The sequence below is a fragment of the Haemorhous mexicanus genome, chromosome 1 (genome assembly GCF_027477595.1).
Source record: "Haemorhous mexicanus isolate bHaeMex1 chromosome 1, bHaeMex1.pri, whole genome shotgun sequence".
Classification (NCBI taxonomy): Eukaryota; Metazoa; Chordata; class Aves; order Passeriformes; family Fringillidae; genus Haemorhous; species Haemorhous mexicanus.
The window spans coordinates 99169427-99188001 of record NC_082341.1 but is presented as its reverse complement, the minus strand read 5'-3'; the positions used below and the strand labels follow the sequence as shown (position 1 = coordinate 99188001).

General features: G+C 37.0%; 1 protein-coding gene across 6 annotated transcripts in view; it reads right to left on the bottom strand.

Moving 5' to 3' along the window:
- Window positions 1–1397: 1397 nt before the first annotated feature.
- Window positions 1398–18575, bottom strand: part of MBP (myelin basic protein) — a 110727-nt gene continuing 93549 nt past the window's right edge. For 3 of the 6 annotated variants that reach the window (XM_059857147.1, XM_059857137.1, XM_059857156.1), the window contains exons 5-10: window positions 10335–10361; window positions 7873–7980; window positions 7362–7397; window positions 6768–6800; window positions 5671–5793; window positions 1398–3183 (exon numbers count right to left, since the gene is read on the bottom strand). In XM_059857147.1, coding sequence (XP_059713130.1) covers window positions 3127–3183; window positions 5671–5793; window positions 6768–6800; window positions 7362–7397; window positions 7873–7980; window positions 10335–10361 — 384 coding nt within the window. In that variant the 3' untranslated portion in view covers window positions 1398–3126. The remainder of the gene's footprint in view (window positions 3184–5670; window positions 5794–6767; window positions 6801–7361; window positions 7398–7872; window positions 7981–10334; window positions 10362–18575) is intronic. The other 3 variants (XM_059857171.1, XM_059857162.1, XM_059857180.1) reach the window with 3 other exon arrangements.

The following is an 18575-nucleotide window of genomic DNA, read 5'->3' as shown; positions in this document are numbered from 1 at the left end:
GCAACTAGGTGATCTTTAAGGTCCCTTGCAACCCAGACCAGTTAATGATTCTGTGATACTTGGTACACACAACCTAAAAGCAGATCTCATGAGTAAAAAGATGGCATTTTTAAAGGGTCACTTCTCAGTTTTATGCCTTGGTTAGAGGCAGTGAGTCTGTTCAGCAAGCCTTGGAAGCGTTAAATAAACAGTGTGAGTACTGAGTCAGCTGGCATTTTTCCTGAATTCAGTTTGCGACTCCTCCAGCACTTGGAAATCCTGTCAGCTACAGTAATAGACTTTTAAAAAATTTCTTTTTGACTTTGTATATGATTTGCTTCCCTGCATCCTCTTCACCTGTGAACTTCAGGTGTCTTGACAGAGGTTTTTATAGCCTTAGTAAGATTGAGTTGGAGCTTTTCAGAGCAGTGTATGTGTTGATGTTCAGAACAAATACAGAGTAACCAGTATGTTGATATTTTCAAAAGCAGCGTTAAAGCAGGTGCATTATGTAAGGAAGCAGAAGAACTTTTGTTCTGCAGAGTGCTTGATGTGTCACATTGTATAGTGGGTAAGTGAACAGCCCTTGTTCTTTCTGGTTTAATGCAGTAGTAGGCTTGTGCTAGCCTTGGGGTTTTTGGCTTGTGTCTGCTCGTAATTTCTTTTGGTTTATGTCCATTCCTTCAGAACATTAAATTACACACTCCTGGTATTGGCTGTGCATGCTTGTTTCAAGAAAAATCCTCTGCTTACAAATCAAATGGCCATTTAAACTTCTGGTTTTCATCAAAACTACTAGTGTGTAACTAAAAGAATAAATTTCAGGCTAAGTCTTAATCGCTTTTCATATTGGTAAAACAATGCTTTCAAGTACTCTACCTATTCCTCTAGAGGAAGTAAATCAAAAAAGCCACTTTGACCCTCTGGCAAAGACAACTGAGGGGAAAGAAAAGTGATGAAGGCAAGGAAGAGGTTTTGGTTAAATTCTGTTACTCTACAGTGCAGTATTTTGAAAGATATATTTCTCTGGGTTTTTTACCTTAAATAATCTTTCACGTTTTTGAAGGCTGTTTGTGCCACAATTGCTCCTGAAGGGGACTGGTTTTTATTTCCTGTTCATAGACATTTTATGCCTTGCAATATCCCCCTGGCCTGTAGCTGTCATTCCTTAGACACTGGCATTCCACAATTCTTGTGTCCTGTGGTCAACGTTCTGGGCCATGCAATGTCACTAGAAGCCTCTGTGCAAGGTCCCAAGGTGTCATTGTGATATTTTCTAATATCTGCACATTATTCATAAACTCTGAGGGATGGTGGGGGGAGCAATAAATCAAACAGACCTAAATATATAAATATATATAGGAATGTATAAATATATATCATTTTCCTTTGTAAAAAAAAACCAAAACTGGCCCAAGTTTCATTTCAAGTTGATTACTTTATTTCAATAGTGACTATTTTTAAAAGCTGTGTTCCTGTAAGAACAATACGTGTTCAAATTAAATCAACTATTACGTTGCAGAGTATACATCTGAATGAAGCTACAATAGAAAAATACACATAGCAACCAACAAAGGTAATAGATGTAATAGAGTGTGTATGCGTAATAATTTTGGCAGTTTTGTTTTCTTTAGTCTCTATGTATTTTCTATCATCTCATCTTCCCTTGCTTCATATTAATGGACACTGATTTAAACCTACAATAGATTTAGATGTGAAATATAAATAACATATATTTATAGGTAACTTTTACTGGGCACTTATTAGGAATGCTGTTTCAACCTAGGAAGCACTAACTGTAATCTACAGTGCATAGGCTAAAACTAAAATAATAAAATAATTAATCAGACACTTAGATGACAGGTTGAAGAAATTGTAAGTTTAAGTAATAAAACAGTGCAATTCAGAAGAGCCTTTTATTTCCCTAAGTGTGGTTGGAAATACCATCCCCACACATTCATTTTAGTAATTTGTGAACAATTCATATCTAAATCTAACTGATCTATCTTTTATTTCTACGAGGCAACTACAATACAACAGTTAAATGTTCACAGTAGTTTACTACAAGTTTGCTTTGGTGCACTGCCCTTAAAAGGCATCCAGGTGTTACTCAGGCAAAAGATGAGCCAATCAAATACAACACTGCTGCAATACCAAGAGAAAGATTTGAAATTCTAATGTGAGATGTGCAGGACTATCTGAGATACCAGTACTGAAGGGCTTTCTTTCAGAAATTAGACTTTTTTTGTTTATATGCTATTTACTTATTGTACTGCAAAGTTAATGCTATTGCAGCAGAGTTTATGTGAAGCACCAGTGACGTCCAGTGGTCACGGGTGCAGTCTTAGATGTTTCTCTGGGAATCTCCCTTGTTTTGTAACATTAGTCTAACTCAAATTTGAAATCCTCTTTCTCTCCCTCATCTACTCTTTATTCTAATGGTTTGGATGCAATGAGCAAATCATAGTATGGAAAGAATTTCCTTATTGCTATTGCTCCACATCATATTGATTCTTCAACATCTGCCCCCTCCCACACTTCACATACCTTGAACTCCCAATGTTTGATAAACCTTTCCATGACTGCCTAATCCTGTTATGAAAATAAATTATTCTGTGAGTGAGAGAAGGAAGATTAAAACAAAACAAAAGAAAAAAAAAATGAAAATTTGGATAAACAGTCCTTACAACTTCTGCACATGTTGATTTTTTTTTTTGTTTTTAACAGCAGTGTCTCAAAAATTCATTAACAGCAGTGCTCAGTATCCAAGACATTATAGCTCTTTATTTGTAATTCTGATGTTCACTAAAACGAAACCAGAAGGGTTGAGCTTAAATTAGGTGCTTGGGAGAAATAAAGGAGTCCAGCATACAGTTAGGGCATTCTGAAGAAGAAGGGGTAAAGTCAGAGATCTGTTACTTCACATAAAATAAGGAAAGCATCTAGCAAAGCTACTTTTTGTGTTCCTTTCATTCAACTGTTGCTCAGGGATTGCCAATAGAAGTTTGTATCATCTACTGCATGCAGAACCTAATTGGCATTAAGTAATGGATTGCATCTATCTAGGTAATTGTGGCAGCTGTTACTAATTTTAAGGCAGTTATATTATGAAGCAGAGTACATGATCTTGGGTGGCATCTTGGAGCTTCAGCGCCTAGCAATGGGAGAACCAGACCGCGATCCAGGTCGGGACCCAGAGCCTCCCTGTGGAGGGAAGAACAGAGTTGCATTAATTAGAAATTAATATGTATTTGGGGCTGTGCATTGAAGAACATCAATCTGTTGTAAGTATGACAAAATTTTAAATATTATCTAATTAAAATAGCCTGCAGTTAGCTCTAGTATATCACTAAATATTACTGGATTTTTCACTTCAAAAATAAGATTTATTTTTATTGATTTTCACCTAGGATTAACTTACTGTCATTAAATCTTCCACAGAAGACTAGACAGTCTCTCATTAATAACTTTTAAGTGCATGTTCTTATTCAGGCCTTCCTAACAAAAACAATTTATTTCCTTGGACAGCGTGGAAAATGTCATTTTTATGAACCCTGTACTATGTATATACTTTAAAAGCAACAGAACAAAATCTCCAAAACTTGCATTTGAGATGTAATAGTTTCACGTCTGAAAGAACTGAAATTTAATAGTTTCATTCTGCAGTAAATTCTCAGTGTTACATCAAAAGGAGGTTTATGTGGAAAGCTTAGATGCAGATACAGGAGAAAGCTAAGAAAAGATAAAAGGGCTCTAACCTGCCCTATTCTTAGAAACAATAAGAAAGTGTCAAACTGTGAGGAAAAAACTGTGACAATGCATAAATCTTCACTTGAGAAGATAAGCATTTTTATAGCAAAGATGATTCAAGCTGAAATTCTGACATATCATTTTTTGAAATTTGAGATTAAGCTAACTTGGTATCTTGTCCCTTAGCTTTAGCAACCCTTCTATAGGCAAATCTTGAAAAATGCACTTAAGATCACAAATGTGAGATGGTGTGGTAATTTTTACTGTAATCAGGTGATGACTGAACTGTTTACTTGGAAAAAAAAAAGTATGTTCTTTGGGACTTCATTTTCTTCATTTATGTTCTTTCAGCACTGCCTCCTTAGTTTTACAGAACTGTGACAGGAAAATTCAGTCTAATTCATTAGGTAATTGGCTTTTTTTCTTGTAAAGATATCTTAAAGAATGGATAACTTTTTTAATATAAAAGTCTGGTGAACTATATAAAGAAACAGTAATTAATGCCTCCTGCTGTAAACAATAGGTCGAAATCAAATAGGCATGAATAAAACTCTTATCAGAGTTCCAGAAATTATAACAGCTGGGAAAAGGTTATCTAAAAAGTAAAACTGGTGTATGCATCTCTCAGATATATATATATAAAACTAAGCTAAAGTAGCTGTGATGAATATGCAAAAGAGATTGTTAAACTTCCTGAGAGATCATTAATGCATATTTTCAGATGTCAAAATGATGAAGTTTTACAAATAATGAGAGTATATAACCATGGAATAGTTGATGTACCTGAGCCCCACTAAAACTACCAAGTGCACAACATGAAAATAAGACTTAAAATGTGTTTGATTTTAACCTGGGCCTCTGAAGACATCATTCCTTTTCTTAAATTGCAACATAAAAATTCCTACTACTTCCTTGAAGTTTTTGTGCTGTCACTTGGTGCTGCATATATTTGGAAAACAACTGTACAATGGGAGATATAAAACCTAAACTGTGTAAGAGACAAAAATGTGGGTTTTGCTGCAAATGAAGGCACTGTTACATCTCCTCTTGAGGAGAGGAATAGTTAAGAGTCTGAAATGATCAGCTCTGCTAAGGATCTCAGACCTTCTGACTTGAAGTTAAGATGACTGCTGATGACATCTTCATGTGCTAATAGTGTAATGAGTGATTTGTTACGAGTGAATTCCCTGCCATCATTGCGTTAGAGGGAAAATACAGTCTCTGTTAAAGTATCTGCCAGTGGATATAGTCTGTTTTTCATGGGTCTGTTTCCTGATATGGGATGTGAAAAATCCTCACAACTGACCTTTTTTTCCTGTCCTGTTTTCGTTTATTGCCTGTGTTGTGGCTGTGCTGTGCCTTGAAATGGGGAATTGAACCACAGTAAAGATAATCTGACCAAATGTTTATTTCTAATATGACAGTTTTATAATTTGGCCCGCTCTGTGGTTTCATAGCTTTTGATACTGACATATTGTAAGAGTTTTCCCCACCTGGGGTGGAAACAAGCAGGGACTGCTGGAGTTGTTACTGCGTCCAAATGTGTGTCCAGCACTGCCCTTCTGCAGTTTATCAGTTCTCTTTGATTTTCACTATCCCAAATAATTCAGCAGCAACAAGCTCTGTCATCTCATTTGTCTTCTGTATTTCAGATCATTTTTGCATTCAGTAACAACACTGGTCCTGGTGCAGGTCTTTGTGGGACATTGTGGACTTACCTTCTTTCCTGATGGCCACTAACTGTGTATTTTTACCCTTGTTTCCTATCATGTAAGTAGTCGCTAAGCCACAAAATAACCTTCTGGTTTATCCATGCAAGTCTAATTCCATCAGAAGCTTTAAGGAAATGAAGTTGTTTCAAACATGGCAGGTTCTGGGGAGGTTTGGCTTCTCTTTTTCCCAGTTCAATTTTTTTGTAATTAAAGTTCAGTTGTACTTTACCAGTTTAAAGATTCTGGAAAGAGTGCCCTGGCCCTCATGATAGGATCCCTTGTGTCCCTTATGAGCAGATTTATGCTCATAGAATTTTCCGCTTCCATATCCTGGCTTGTGTGTTTCGCCACCCTGCAAAGAAAGATTTTCATATATATTACAAATTGTCACCTTCCAATTATCATATGCATGTTGTAGTCTTTATTTGTGATCACTGAAATGTAATACTCAAATGAGGAATTTGGAGGTTGTTGCAATAAAACAATCTTTTATGTAATAAACAAGGATGAAGGAAAATGTTAGGAAATTATCTGAATAGATTCAAATCTGAGGGAAGCATCAATCTGTAAAAAAATGAATTTATATTCAAAAATTAAATACTCAGAAGGTTAACCTGTGTGAAAAAACTTAATGTTTTAATTTCATGAGTTCTAAGATGTCAAACACATCAGCTAATATGTGGTGTTCTGATAGTGAAAGAAATGCTTAATGGCTTGAAGGCTTTGATATTTTGTCTTAAAATGCCAGTAATTTACATGCCATCTCATATAAAATCAAACCTGTGGTAGAGAAGTAGAATTTAATTAGTTGTGAGAGAGAACTGTGGGAAGAACTTGTCTAGGAATTTCTTAGGCAGATCACTTCTAACTGACAGGGAAGGTGGAACAAAATACTGAGGTTAGTGGCAGCATTAGTTTTGCAGACTGTGTAAAAGCAGTTGCAAAAGTGGAATAAGCACCTATCTCACCCCAGCCTTCCCTCCCATTTTTGTCCATCCCAGGAGAAGAAAAATGCACCAGATGGGTCTTCCAGGAACCTTTAAAGGAAGAGAGCTTTTCCATGCAGTGGAGTTTGCTCTCTTTGTGCTGAAGCAAAAGAAATTATTGCTGCAAGGGCTGTCAAATTGCAGGATAAGAGCAAGCAACACAATTACCATCTTAAAGTGCTGCGGAAGGAGGAGGGAAAGTAGAACAGGAAAAGCAAAATAGCGAACTTGAGACAAAACAAAATTATCACATTGCTGCAGCAGCTTGAGGCAATGGAGTAGGAGATGCTTTGGCCTGGTAAATAAAAGGGCTGTTACTGAAAGCACATTTGTCACCTACCCAGCTAAATCTGGTGAGGGATAATCCTCTTCCCTGTACATGCAAGAAATAGAAACAATGACATGGTGATCACTATGAAACACAGCATCTTGGTCTGCCATACACAAAAGATGAAAAGATAGCCACGATTATGAAATAATGGCCAGATAATGAGGCAGGCGGGAGTTGAGAACAACAGTCTGTACAGTCATTTCATGAAGCAAAAAAAAGGCAAAATGGTTTATTGTAATTACTAGAATGGGCTTTGTCAGTATCAGGTACTTCAAAAGCCAGCTGAGTTCAGTAAATGGAAGGACAGCTCCTGGCTGGTGAGGCTTGTTTGAAAGCATTACCTATTGTTAGTTCATTACCTAAAGCAATCACACCATAAATTGAATATAAAAATCCCTGCAAGTGGCTTCAATTAGTCATGCACGAAGTCAGAAGTGCGTGACGAAGAGAGCCATGACTTCTGTGTCTTAGGCTCTTGCTTTAAAGTGTTCCCAGTGATACCTGTAGACTGTTACTTAGTGCCATTAGGGACAGTGAATCAGGCTTGCAGTTGAATTAGTGGGAATTAGCCCATAAATGCCTTGAGTCCCTGAAACTGCTTACCTTTGCTTGCATTGGGGGTGGTGTACGGGGTGAGACCTAAAAACCAACACAAAAGAGTTGTCAAACGAAGGCAAAAATAAATGCCAGAAATCATCAGGTCTTTAGCTCATTACCCATGAGCTAAAAATGGTAATTGCATTGAGAAGCTACTCTGTTGTCTTAGGCTTGCCTGGAATATGCTGGATTTATGTCCATCTTGAAACAGTAATAATTCCTTAATACTGCCAGTGTTAAAGACAGAAGGACAAAACCTGTCTATGGCAAAGCTGTATAACTGACATGGTTAGCATTTGGCTATGCTAATGGAGGTTCACATGCTTTTTTGGTAGCATTTCAGTATTGTTTGTCTTCTAGGTAAAAATTATTTTTGTATTTGAATGGCATAATGAGCTCAAAAGGCACAGTACAATTTGATGCTTGAAATAAAGGGTAATGATTGGGGAGTGTTTGTTTACTGATGGATTTTAAAGAAAATATTTCATTTTGGTGCATAAGAGATGAGGGGACTTACAATGTTCTTGAAGAAGTGAACTACAGGGTTGTCATCAACAGGCCGGCCATGCTGAGATCTCGGGGGAATGGACCCGACGTGGTGGCTGACCCTGGCTGCATGTATGTCCTGAAAAGCAGAACAGGCATGTTGCCTAGTCAGCTGGGAAGGACAGCTTATCAGCCATGGCATGAAGAATCATTTTCAGGAGAGAAGAGAGGAGGAATATGCCTTGGCAATCTACAGAGATTGCCCCCTACAGTTGTTAGTGCTGTGAAATGGCAAATACACAGTATGTATAGGCACGTATGTTGTGCATATATAGGGATGCACGTGTTCTTGACATTACAGCCCAGTGTGGAAATTGGCTCTTGAGGCTCTTATTGGAAAGTTCAGGTAACAGAAGCCTTGTAATTTTCCTTAAATAGGAAATTTTTCTTAAGTAGGATTCTAGACTATGATTTTAGAAAATAAACCAAAATGGAGAAAACCTTAAAATTATGTTGGCTCATTCTGCATGGGAAAGCAGGAATAGATTGTGTACCATTTTTAGTTCCCAAAGACTTTGTAACACTCATGAGCTGCAAGAGCAATGTTATTTTCAGAATGAGGGAACCAAGTGAGGCTGACAATTTCTATTTCAGTGGGGCTTTCTATTTTCAGAAGGGCTTCAGAACAGTAGTCCAAATGAAGTCAGATACTGATTTCTGTTGAAAAAAAACCTAACCAATGCAGAGAAGTTTGGCTGATTTTTATCAGGGTTGTTTTTTGCATGCTGATGATATGTGGGCACTTAATTGTTTTAAAAACAGGAAAATCTGAATTTTGGATATGTGAGATCTCCATAGTGTCAGGTAGTCAGTCCTGCTCATAAATCTGCAGCAGTTTCTACTTGGTCGCTAGTTCCAGTGTTGTCAAAGTAGCCTCTGCTTCTGTGGTTAGGAAGAGAGAGTCACTTACTTCAGTCATGGTTTTGTCTTCTTAATCTACATTCAAATCACCCTTTGAAAGCTGCTGACTGCCTTATCTTTAGGATAAATACCATGGTGCAGATCTGATGGGGTATGAATGAATTGCCACAGGCATGGAGAGAAATTGGGATAAGGTTTTCGAATTAGGACAGGGTTTCTTGATTTTGGCGTTCTGACCAATTATTAGGTGCTAATAACTTGGCTTATTGGAAAGGTTATTGTACTGTAAATACAAAGTTTCTTCTGCTTGCAGTGCCAAATGTCATCACAGGCTTCAACTGTCTCCTGTCTTAGTGTGTATGAAGCAGTAGCAAATCTGAAGTAATTTTCAGTGACTGTTCTGGGTGAGTTTCCTGGTGTTTAAAATAAAGTGCTTTCCATTCATATTGTCATCAGCAAACTTCATCTGTCTTCAGAACCTTTGATACTATTATTTATTTGTGACAGGTAATTTACATGTTTCCGCTCAATTCATTGTTGAAATTACTCTTTCACCTCTAGTTTTTTCTTTCAGCTTTTAAACTCCTAGGGACTGAAAACAAAATCCAATGGTATTTTTTAGAGACTGCTTTTGTTTATGTAATATCTGTAGGTGTTAAAAGAGAAATTCTAATGGATTTGAAATTAAAAGAGAAATCTGATTTATACTGCTATGATGGGCTACTGAGATGGTGTGATATAAATGGACCTTTTTGAATGAACTCAATTTAACAGTTACCACATGTTTCATTAATTCATTCAGATCATCATTATTTACCTTTAAATATCTTTTAAGTGCTTGGATTTAAATAATATTCTTGTTGAAACCTTACAGGAATAGAGAAGAGCAACTGTATTTTAGGAAGGCATATAATTTGCTTCTTATTTCTTTGTTTTACTTGTCTCTTTCGCCTAGGGGCTGTAGTGAGTTCTCCCCACACCTCTTGCAATGTTGTTAAGAATTTCAGTCTTGAGAGTATTGGCAATAAAAGGCATCCTTGGCTTCCACATTGATATATTTTGAAATGTACTTGCCAAGTATGAGCGTGAATTCAGAGCCCTTGGATATTGGTGGTGAAGTTTAAAATGGAGGTGCCTCTGTTTGTGCCCTTAAAGAAAGTTTAAACATACCATAATTCTTCAGTAACTGAACAGAAGAACACTCAGCTTTTCTTGCTCCCAGTTAACATAAATGAAATGTTTGATCTCAGTCAAGGATCTCAACTAAGTCAACTCTGCTGCACCTTCAAAAAAGCCAAAAGGAACCCTCAAGCTGAATGATCTTACTAAAAAAGATTTACCAGTACTAGAAATTTAAGCAGTGACTGGGAGATATACTAACAAAAACATAGTTTTCAATTTAACTGTGAAATCAACAGTTTTAAGGATTAATAATCTCAATAAGAATTCTTAACAATATACATAAAATACCTGTAGTTATCCTGTTAGGGGAGTGGCTTTTTTTAAAAAGCATTTTGTGTTTTTTTTCTGGTGATGCATAGGAAAGTAGCATTGTTTTACTGTGTCACCTACCTTGGTAGTATGGTGGTATGTTGGCCACTAAGACAAAAAAAAAAAAAAAAAAAGAGAGCAACTTTGAATGCAGTGCAAAGAAAACATGCAGGTATTTTAAGTTTCTACATTAGCTATACATTGGAATTGCATTCCCTGTGTTAGCCATGTACTTTCACATCAGACTAATTACATTTACTGGCACAACCTGTATTAGTACCTTGTAAGAGCTGTTAATTTAAAAAAATATTTAAAATTAATTTGTTAATAAATTAAAAATTAATAACTAAAAATTAATAAATTAAAATTTGATAAATTATTGTTAGTTAGTTAACAGTAATTAACTAGTAATATGGGCTCCATTTGGGGTTTCGTGCAAGGTTGTTATTACATTTCCAGTTGACCTGAAGATTCCAAAGTGTGTGTTTGTGTGTGGGTATGCAGCAACTGGCTCTGGGTATAAAATGGATACAGTTAAGCAGTTACAGGCTTTTTTTTTTTTTCAGTCATGAAATCCCATGAAATCCATCCTGACTTTGCTTGCTATAAACAGGATATGTCAGATCTTGCAACTCAGATGCATTAGGGAGGACTTTTAAATGTGTATTATCATCTCTCTGAGGGCTCTCATCCTCCACAAGAGGATTGCTTATAGCTGAAGATTCCATGTACGTGTAAATAGCTCTTAACTCCTCATCAGTCTGTGATATGCATTTGTGCCAATAACAGTATTAAGATACTTTTGGAGTACTTGATTTTACAGCTTTTTACAGTTCCTTTTGGTATCACTATTGTGGGCTTTTATTGCCTACTTCAGAATGTGAGATGATCTAAAGTACGTCCCATGTTGTTTCTCTGCTGGCAAAATCCACACATACAAAATATGGAAATAGCTGATTTAAAATGCAGTCAAACCAGGTAAAGATGGAAAACAAAGGGCTTTTTCATGGGTTCAGTGGGTTTCGTGGTTTCCAACAGCTTTTCATCACAAGATACCTAACAAGTTGCTGTGCACGAATTTAAAAAATATCATAAAAAATCCACACATTTCAAATTCTCACAGACAAGAAAATTGCATTTAGATTGTCTTAGAAAACCAAACTGTTCCACAACCTGTAGGTTGTCCATAATGCTTAACCACCCCCACTAAGACATTTGGAACTGTACTGGTAGACTAAAATTATCCTTTAAGCATTATGTGATGAACACTGTGCTGTTCTGTGGGAAGAAAAAGCTGAAAGTTCAACAGGGAATTTGTGAGCCACTCAGCTGATTCTGTGTTAGTCCTTGAAACAGACTCTGAATGCAAGCTCTAGTGCAATTCCTATCCAGGTTCAAATTTAGGTAGTCAGTATGATTTCTAAATATGTATGCCAAACAGGAATTGAGATGCATTATTTCAATAAATATATATGCTTTTTCTTATTTTAATAATATGGAAATCTGTGATATAGTATAATGAGAAATCTGGCAGGCACTTGAATACAAAAATTGCTTCATCTTGGGATTTGGAGGGGCTTTGTCCATGGGGCTTTGTGTTCCTGGGCATGGCTGACACTTCATGAGAACCTTCCAGTGCTGCTACCCACTCACCAGGCAGCAACAGAATACACAGCCCACGTGGGATGTATTTTTCCACGCTTATTCTAGCAGTAGTGGAACTTCTGTGAGCATGCACTGCTAAATCAGAGCTGTGGTGGTGGTGTTGGTTCCATCTTTGTTCATGTACAACCCAGGTAGCAGTTTGCTCTTGGTGGCAGTGTTTGTCCCAGGCTGTTCATGATTTGCTGATCTGTTATCAAAAACAATGGGAATGCTGACATCTTCCCCACTGGCTGATCTGCTGATGACATTATAGTTAATTACCTAATTCAGCAGGCTTTTAAAATCACTTTAGGAAGGATGAGCCACTCATCCCTGTAATGGTACTGTTAATTTTTACTAATGTGGAAGTTAAGACAGAAATTAAATTGCTTGCTCAGAGGTATAGAGGAGACTTGACAGGAAGAGGGATGTAGAATGCAGGAGATTTTGCCTTTCAGGGTTGTGCTGAGATCTTTGTCTAGAAATAGGTGATGAACTAAAAGAGAAAGAATTCTTAGCAGAATGAAGGGAATAACAAACGTGACAGTGAGTAGAGATGACTGAAAAGTAAGAAACACGAGGAAGGAAACAATAGAGAACTCTCCCATCAAGAGAGGTGCCAGTCAATAATCCAGAACCACATTTCTCCATAACCCCATTGCCCTTTAGTGCCTTGATGATTAGTGTTCATAAATTAGCAGGTAAAAGAATTACTGGGGAAAAAAGAAGAATGGGGGCAGTTTTTCAGGAGAGTTCTGGTTTATGATGGGACTCAAATGGGAGACCTGTGCCATCGTACTTTCTTGGGTTTTTTCCCCTGTGTCCAGTTTATTCCATTGTTGTGACACTTGATAAATGGTTTCGGAGGCAAAACCCTGTGCTTTAATTGGGCTTAGCTTCTTCGAAGCATTTTTTCTGCCTAGCATGAATGATTTTATTCAAATATTCTTCATGACAGAAGTTCTATATCTGCTTGGAGATAGTCTCTGATGCATACTCAGTATTGTTCTGTTATTGTTCAAGTTGGTGTCAATGACATAGATTAAACTTTGTTGAAATGATCCATGGTTTGGGCGGGGGTTTTCTTGGCTGGATTTGTTTAAGATTTTGTTTGAGAATCATCACTCCAGCACAAAAAAAAAAAAAAAAAAAAAAAAAACCAAAAAAAACCAAAAAGACTTTGGCTAGTAGGTATTCTCCAAGTAGCTTCTGCTGCCATCAAACTTCACAGCCTTTAGGACTTTACTGTAGATGGGCAAGATATGGAAGGCATCCTGCACTGGTATTCACCATGATCAGTTTCTACTGATCACCTGTATATTTGGTGGAGATGCATCTGTTGGCTCATGTTGCTACAGCAAAACAATGTAACATTATGGGGTATGGGTATGGCCATTGGTAAGAAAGCAGTAATTTATACAATTTTTAGATGTCCTGTTCCCTGGTATTTTCATATAGTCATAAACGTAATACAGTAAGCAAGATGGGAATTATTTAGAAACAAAGCTATGAATACCAGGTGTACACAATCACTTTACAGCTGCTGGCCAGAAAAATGTTACTACAACCTTGATTTCTGGAAAGCTCAGATTGCACATACTCAACCACCCACCCACCCATAAAGTATTTGATCACTTCTCATCTTTGAGGGATTGGCCCAATTCTATTTCTTTTCTGCCTTTAATAGGTAAGCAAGTGACAAGCTAATCTCTCCTACAGGTTGTAAAAGCACTATTGCCTGTCTCAGCATAACTGGTAGAGAGAGTGTAATAGCAAGGAGGGTTTACTCTTATGAAATATTTAGACATTGCATTGTTAATAGAATATTTCTTTGAAAGAAATACATGGTTAAAATTTCCAATAATACTGTTAGTATAAAGTGGGGAAGATGGACCACTCCAAACCTGAGGCTCATACAGTTTCCAAGGTACATTAATTTTATGATGTATCAAAAATGGAGAAGTAGATGCATCATAAGAAATAGTTTTTAATTGATTTTAATTGATTTGTAAAAATTCAGTAAAATCACCCGAAAATGGCAGTGGACAATTTCTTGTGGAGGTCAGAAATGGAACCAAGTAACTTTGGAGTGTAATGTGTTTTAAATGGAGACCATTTCAGGAACATGGTGAGATATTTAATATCAGTAAAAAAGGTGAAAGCCAGCAATTGTTACTAATGCTATGTGATGACAGAGGTACAAAACAAGGTCAGCAACAAAAAAAGTAGTAACTTTTGCTCTGGTTTTCTATCTGGAAGCATTTACCATTGTGTAATCTGAAAAACAGCTGAAGTACGTACAATAATTTATTTTGGCATTCTAGGATGGAAAGTGCTAAAGCTAACGCAGTTCTTCATTTGCAAGGAATGTGATAGAAAATACTAATTTAGCAGATTTTAATATAAAGCAATTTCTTACTTATCAAACTGCTTCAGCTGCAGAGAAGTAAACATTACATTGTTCTTAGGCAGAGAAAATCCTTGTGCTAAATTTTTAATAGCCCTATTTGACCATCTGTATGTACATTTCAGCCATCTGTATGTACATCCCTGCCTGGCCCTTGCACTTGTTTAAACAAACACCCCCTCTGATATATTAAAAATTAAATCCAGACCTTACTCTCAGCTGGGCTGAGGGGCCATGCAGGTAAACAAGAGAGGCATGGCTGAGAACAGCTGAGGCCAATTCCCACCAAAAGATCCCAAAGCTTCCATCAGTGCCCCTCCACCAGCTCTGCCATCAGACTCAGGCCCAGGCAAAGGGCACCACAAGCTTTGAACTTCACTAAGTGCTTAAAAGAATCCTTAGAGCTCTTCTGTATGCAACTTACACATACTACTGTTATTATTAATGTCATATTAGTGGATAGGAGACCTTATAAATAGTCAAGCAAAGACTGAACTGAAAGATCCTGTTAGAAGTTTAATGAAAGGGGAAAACCTTTTGCTGTGGAGTGATTAGAAACAGAGATCCTTCAAATGCTTTAGCTGATTAATTTGTATTTCAGCCTGAACATGTTACTAATACATTTCTGAATGCAAGAGGCATTAGACCATCTAAAAACCAGTAAAAGCAGCACACAGGCACTCTCCCCAGTCATGATTTCCTCTTTAACTTGTAAAACAAATCAGCAAGCCCCAAATACTTTGTCCCATTTCTAAACAAACCTTGCCATGCAGCTGATGTCAGGTGAGCAAGAAGCACCACTAATAGGTTACCAAAATTTAGTGCTTGCACTTCGAAGTACCACTTAAAGATCATTTAATCTATTCCCAATTCCCAAATTCCTCTAGTACCTTGTAATAATTACTTCAATTAGTAACTTCCTTGAAAATGCAAGTTCCAGTGCATTAAACAAAGTGTTAATTATTAGGCACAAATAACATGTTTATGGTTATACAGGTGTTAAATGAACATGTCAAAGTCAATCCCATGATGCTGGCTCCTAGACTTTTCACTTCTCACATGGTGTGTGTACTTACCGGTTGGTATTGCCTTGTTTTGTACAGGTGATTTTTTTTGAAAACAGGCATATCTAAAGTAGTCTGAGGTTCTACCACTGCACAAGCTAAATGAGCTTCAGACTGGCAGTTCTGTTACAATAATTAATTTTTAGGCTGCTACAAATGAGAGGCCAGATTCAGTGAGAACAGATTCAGGAGCTTTGGTTATTCAAAGCCTACCTTTTCCTTCCAGAAGGAAACCTCTCTATTCCCTTCTGTCCAATGCACTGTTCTAACTGAATTTTGCAGAAGGACATGCAGCCTCTTAGTGATCTAAAAACCTGTCATGTACAAGTAGTTTGTTGCAACTTCTGTTAATGGATTAAAGGATTTAAAACAAATTAAATCATTAGTACACTGGTTTTTGTGATGTAAACAGTTTAATGAATACATAAAGCACATAAAAAGCAAAAGATTAAAACAAAATTTTTGTTACATCCACTATAAACTCTATAATTTTTTTTTACAAGCATACAGCTTGCACAGCAGGTTTTACAAAACAGTGTATCACAAGCAATACCACTCCCTGAAAACTAAGACTTGGAAATTAAAATCACAGTAAGTATTTACTTAAATCACATCATATACTAGTCAGACTAGCACAGATTTTACTGCTTTTCAAATTCTTCATGGTGCTGTAGTATACATTAAAGCTTCCACAGGAAATGTGAATAGAGTTCAAGTGCAAAAAAAAAAAAATTCTGATTAATTTATCCCTCTATGGCATTATTTAAAACTGTGGTTCCTAAATGTTTTGCCTTTGCATGGTTATCGCAACCATTTTTGTAGATCCCCACTCTAGCAACTGCTTAGCTCAGGAGTGGGTTTGGAAATGCTGATTCAGAAATGCTGATCCCAAACCCTGGTTCTGCTCAAGCTGAGAGGAACTTCAGCCCAGTGCTGCTCCTGCCTTGTATCTGTCTGTTGCATGGGGAAGCCCCCCCTCTACATTCCATATTTCTTGCACCCAAACACATAGAACTTGGGAAGGAAATACAGGAGCAAGGCTTCATTCAGGCAACAGGGGACAGTTACAAGGACGTGTACAAAACTGAAGCAAAATGTAAAAGAGAAATTGATTAAATCTTTCACCAAGTCTTGCCTCGCCTATTATTTACTGTCACTGACATACTTTGGTTTGATCTGTGTCACAAGTATAGTTTAAAGTTTAGTATGTTAATGCAAAATGTTAAACGGGGAGAGAAATGTTTTTGTTTCACAATCCAAACTTAGTAGAAAAAAACTCAAATCATAAACAAAAGGATTACAAAACAACTGCATCAAAGAAACAAAACAGCAGTCAGTACATACTGAAGTTGAATACAGGTTCAGAATCTAGGAGGCACAAAGAACATTTGATCGTTTTAACAAAATTGCTTAGACAAATATTCTATAAAGATTAGAAAGGAAATAATTTATTGTTATGCTACTCTCTCTTGCATGCTATTTAAAATGTCTGCACCACAGTTTCTGCCGCCGTTTAAAATTCTTTTTTTAATATGATTAAATTTGAGCTGTGCACAACAACAGTTTTGTTTCAAATATTTTACCTTAAAAGTTTTTCTTAAAAGTACAAAATTCAAGCTGGTTTTAATTGAGTTTCAGCTATCCAAAATCTCGATGGGACTGGGGGAAAAATGGCAAATGCACTTGCTGCCCCTTAGAGGAAAAGGAGTATTTCTGTACATTCCAGTATTTCTATTTTTAACAACTCCCATGGAACTCCCATGCAATTTAACTTCAGAATTGCAGGGCAGGGGAGAGAGAACCTGCTCCACATGAGACAAGGAGGCCATGAAACAGTCCCAGCATTGTTCCCACCCCACCTTTCAGGACACAATAGAGAATACTATTCATTAATGTACTTCTTAGCTATGGATGCAAGAAGAAAATGCCTCCACAAAGAATTTATAATGTGTTTTGCTTGAATGTCAGCCCTAAAACTGTACAAAGAGCAAGTGTTGTCTTTGCATTCCAGTGCTTGCTGGTGTGGGTAGTTGAGATGCTCCCACTGAGGCATGGGCTGGCTGAAAAAGGAAGACTGCAAGAAAGGCAGCTGCAGAATTGCTTTGAAATGCTTCAAAATAAAAAAAGAAAAAAGTGCAAGCAAATAAACAGTGCAGCTCTAGGAACTTTTCAAGCCTTTGAAATTCATCCTTTAAGGTGCTTTTAGTGGTATCTTATTGACCAAAGGCCTGTTTACTTAGTGAAGTCTGGAATACTGCCAAGGGACTTCATTCTATTTTGGCTGATCCATGAACACCTTCATCATCTATCAGCGAACGTCTACAAAATTCAGCAAATGGCAACAACTATTTAGGGTTTAAGCACAAACGAGCCATGTAGATTTCCTCTGTCTACTCTTGTATAAATAAATGACACCACAAGCCTTTCTTGATACAAGAAACCAAAAGGCATTGTTTCAAAGAGGCTAAATAAATAATAGTTGAAATGACTGTGCCACTTGCTCAATACTTTCCACACTGAAGCCCTCCCACAAGAGAGTTTCCTAGGAATATTTCCTAGGATGTACATCAATATTATCATTGTGTGAAAGAGTGCTAGAGATGCTTTGGCACTGGAAGTCCTAATGTGAGACTTTTGCCAAAAATAATTCAACTTCTCTGTGCTTCCAGCTCAGATCTGCAAATCAGGACTCCATAACACTACGAGCAGTTGTTCTAAAGGGAAAAAAACCCAAACAACTACTTCTGCTTGGTAAAAAATGTCAGAATTGTCCATAATTCTGTTCTGTTTTGCAGACATTTAAGTTCTTCAAAATAGCATTTTACAGCAGAGATAAAAGACATGATGTCCTGTCCTCTCATACATAATTACATCAAAATCTATAGAGAATCATTGCAATCATGTTCATGGCAAAGAATAAAATACAGACTGTTGTTGGCAGACATTTTTTAGTCATTACTCCTAAAAACTGAGTAGATTGGTTTGATTTATTGCCACACAGGAATGCACACACCTCTGTATAATCTGTATGCAGAATCTGAACTTTTTGGTATTGTCGCCTCGGTGTACAAAGAACATTTCATAGACTATTTTTCATCGAGTAACAGTACATGAACAAAACAGCAAGAGTTGAGCTGGCCAACCAGGCCCCAGAAAACAGCAGCTGGGAACAGTCTCTGTTATTTGCAGTAGCAATAAGAAAAAAGG